Source organism: Lampris incognitus, chromosome 2 (genome assembly GCF_029633865.1).
Source record: "Lampris incognitus isolate fLamInc1 chromosome 2, fLamInc1.hap2, whole genome shotgun sequence".
Classification (NCBI taxonomy): Eukaryota; Metazoa; Chordata; class Actinopteri; order Lampriformes; family Lampridae; genus Lampris; species Lampris incognitus.
The window spans coordinates 103,384,150-103,387,912 of record NC_079212.1 but is presented as its reverse complement, the minus strand read 5'-3'; the positions used below and the strand labels follow the sequence as shown (position 1 = coordinate 103,387,912).

General features: G+C 38.0%; 1 protein-coding gene across 1 annotated transcript; it reads left to right on the top strand.

Annotated features, from left to right (window-relative positions):
- Positions 1 to 1,572: 1,572 nt before the first annotated feature.
- Positions 1,573 to 2,968, top strand: LOC130131297 (odorant receptor 131-2-like). The gene is made up of 2 exons (XM_056300943.1): positions 1,573 to 1,728; positions 2,150 to 2,968. The coding sequence occupies exons 1-2, from the start codon at positions 1,573 to 1,575 to the stop codon at positions 2,966 to 2,968; spliced, it is 975 nt and encodes a 324-aa protein (XP_056156918.1).
- Positions 2,969 to 3,763: the final 795 nt, after the last annotated feature.

Here is a 3,763-nt window from a genome sequence, read left to right as displayed (position 1 = left end):
ATTTATGAAGATGTGGGAAACTTCTGTGAGATCAGGGTGCAAGAATGACCCAAGAGTGTTGCGATTTGGTGGGCAAGCTCCAAATACTCAACAAGATGTGTGTGTACTGAATGCTACACCCTGTAAAATGCATATTGAATGTACAGACTTGACTCATTGTACTGCTACAAATAGTGATGTCACAAATCTCAAATAATCTCACCAGTGGGCACTTTTAGTGGGCGACTGGGCGGTCTACCCATATGACATGAGTGACTAATGATTATCCTGTCTGTCAATGTAGCACTGGTCAAGCATGAGAGCCCCCTAATGTGTTATTGAATCAGAAAATGAATTAATACATTATGAATGGATGCATGTATGAATGTATGAATACATACATGAATCCAATGTCAGCATGAATCAGAAAAAGAGCATAATCTAAAAACACAACACAGACTATGGGATGCTATTGGTCAAGTAGTGGTTCATTAGTTTTTTTTCTAAAGAAAGCACTAAATAGATTTCCTCGACGTATGGGTAGAAACAGCTGAGAAGACAGTAAACACCCCCACACTTGACTACAAAGAAATTTCAAGGTGTAAAACACCCACGCACGCACGCACGCACGCACGCACGCACGCACACACACACACACACACACACACACACACACACACACACACACACACTTGTCTATACCACAACTCAGGACTCATAACAGCCTATATAAACTCATCCCATAAATATGACACTCAGATTGGTGTTACTGTTACTGTGAGGTAAGTATGATCTACGCTAAGTACATTGTAATATCTATATTGGACAGCATTTGACCTAGTAATAGGGATAGTCAACTTATAGGTTACTTTGTTCGGTTTGCATGTATCACCTACAAGAATTGCTCATCTGCTTTTTTCATATTGGATACAAATGGCATTACAGTTTGAACAATCAGCATAGTGTGTGTGGTGCATCATTCAAGTGTTAATCACATACCACTGAATTGTGCTATATTACCACTATATTGTAGCTCCATTTACCTAGGTGTTATCAACCAGTTAGTAGGAAATTGGTACAATTGTGAAGCACATTGTAAATATTTGCTTTAGAAAACTACTAAATAATCAGTTATCATTATTATCATTAGTAATAATACTATCCTGCTATATCTGGTTTATCAGTATTCTGGTATAACAAAGTCCTTAAAATTTTCAATGACATAGTTTTTGCTATCTCTAGTAAGACAAGTAAGGTCTTACAGAAAATGTTGGGTGAATTAAACTTTAACCAGAGATTGGTTATATTGCTAGATCTTAGTGGATTCACACATAATTCATTAAACATAAATATAAGCAAGAAGTAATTGTAATTTATTTTCTTTAATTTGAGAAACATAATCCAATTCTTGGGGGAACATAACTCTTAATTTGCAACACAGAACTCTACTCTCTTAACATGTTGAAGTTTTCAGTTCTCTGAGCACAAAGTACCACTTTCAGTCTTTTGCAGCCTTCTTGGTACTCCTTTATCAGCACTAATTGTTATTTTACAGCTGCCCAGCATATCAAAAAAGATCCTGCCATATAAGACATGAATTTTTCATCTGTGGATGGTAATGGTTCCTTGGCTGTGACTTATCGGGACACACTCACTACAGCTGTGACCAAGAATGTGATTGTTGTGGCTCTTTGCATTTGCATCAACTACATCAATGGTACCCTGGTCCACACCTTCAACAAACACCAGGTCTGGCAAGTGTCTTTTCTGTTTATGTGCAACAAAAGGAAGCGATAAAAGAAAGAAGAAAGAAAGCCCCTTTATTTTGTCATTATACAGGTTACAATGAAATGTGTTTTTTGCATTTAACCCATCCTATTTTATAGGATTGGCAAAGAGGGAAGAAAATTAATAACACCAGCAAATAAACAATGGAATCACATGCATTCCTCGTCTTTACAGAGGGTGATGTGGGAAATTCTATCAAGGAGCTAAATTAGGCTAACGAGTAGAGAACCAAATGGTTAAGATCCACTGAACCACTAACTAATAAACTGAATTTACTTGATTTGGTTCCCATATGTAAAACATTAATGTACACATCCCTCATTGTTTATGCAGTTGTATTGACTTTTTTCATTCCCTTGTTTTCATCTATGTTTCCCTCCAGATCTTCAATGTCCATCCTCGTTACATACTCTTCATCCATCTGGTAATAAATGATATGATGCAACTGGCCCTCTCCAGCTTTCTCCATGTCATCAGCTATGCCCTATACACCATCAATGTGTCCTTCTGTTGCCTCCTACTCATTGTCGCCATCTTTGCTACCCTGAATACCCCACTAAGTTTAGCTGGTATGGCAGTGGAGTGTTACATCGCCATCTGCATCCCCCTCCGTTACGGACAGATCTGTACAGTTAAGAGAACCTATGTTGTGATTGGATTAATCTGGGTGTTAAGCACAGTCTCCATCCTACCAGATCTCTTTATCCTCCTGGCTACAGAACCTCTGGAGTTCTTCTATTCCAGAGTTTTCTGTGTCAGGGACTATGTTTTCAGGAGCACCTACAGTCTGGAGAAAAGGGATGCTTCCCACATAGTTTTTCTAGTCCTAGTTTGGCTCACTCTGTTGAATATATATTTCAGGATTCTGTTTGCTGCCAAAGCAGCAAACACAGATGTTAAGAAAGCCAGAAACACGATCCTCCTTCATGGTTTTCAGTTACTATTATGCATGCTCACTTACGTGCAGCCCATGTTAGAAAACAGCCTGCTATACTTATTCCCCAAACACATCCTGACAATGCGCTTCACCGGCTATATCTTTATTCAGATCTTGCCGCGGTTTGTTAGTCCTATTGTGTATGGGCTACGGGACCAGACCTTCAGGAGGTACTTGAAACGGTACCTTTGTTGTAAAGTGAGAACAAGTACCCACCCACAAATTGTCAAGCACCGCAGTAACAGGGCAGTGAAAATACCTTAGTCACAATCTTCATATAAAGGTCATTGAGTTTCTGTCACACTGAAAACCACTGTAGGAAAAAAAATAAAGAAAGAAAAAAGAAAAGTAAAAGATAAAACTGTTTTTACAGTATGCTTCCATTTTGGTGTTTGTATTGATTGTAAGGCTTTACTGATCGTTTTTGCAAAAGGAGGGTAAAGGAAAATAAAAAGACAAAAATAAATCTAGACGTGCACTTAAATGAACATGGCAAAGTTTCTTTTCTCAGTTTAATTCATTTTGTGTAGTGCAGGTGTGAACATGAAATATGTAAGAAAGAAACTCTATTTACTCTGACTGTATTGTGTTCAACAGGTCAAACTAGTAGAATTGTCTTTTTCTCAGCTGAGTGCAGAGAGCAAAAGGCAATAATAGTTGACAATTAAATTTGAGATCATTTGGGATATTTGTTACTTAATTCTAACACAGCAAACAACAAAAATGTTAACAGTGTATACTGGTATTAAGGATTTACTGTTAACTAAAATTATAACAATGTAACACAGCTGGTTTTCTCCCTAGTGTAGCATATGTGTCATGAGCCTTGGTGCAAGATTTCTGTTGGGCCTCTTTTCTCACCCTATCACACATATCCTCCTCTTCCATCACACAGACCTACTATTTCAGCAGGAAGTAGACAACAACAACTAAGTCCACCAAGCAAACTTGGTTCCCACAATGTTCAGGACCACTGACAGCACAGTGGCCCAAAATTTACTGCTCTAATACATATTATCATCATAATAACCCTTAAACCATCACAGCCAGAAATGTCAC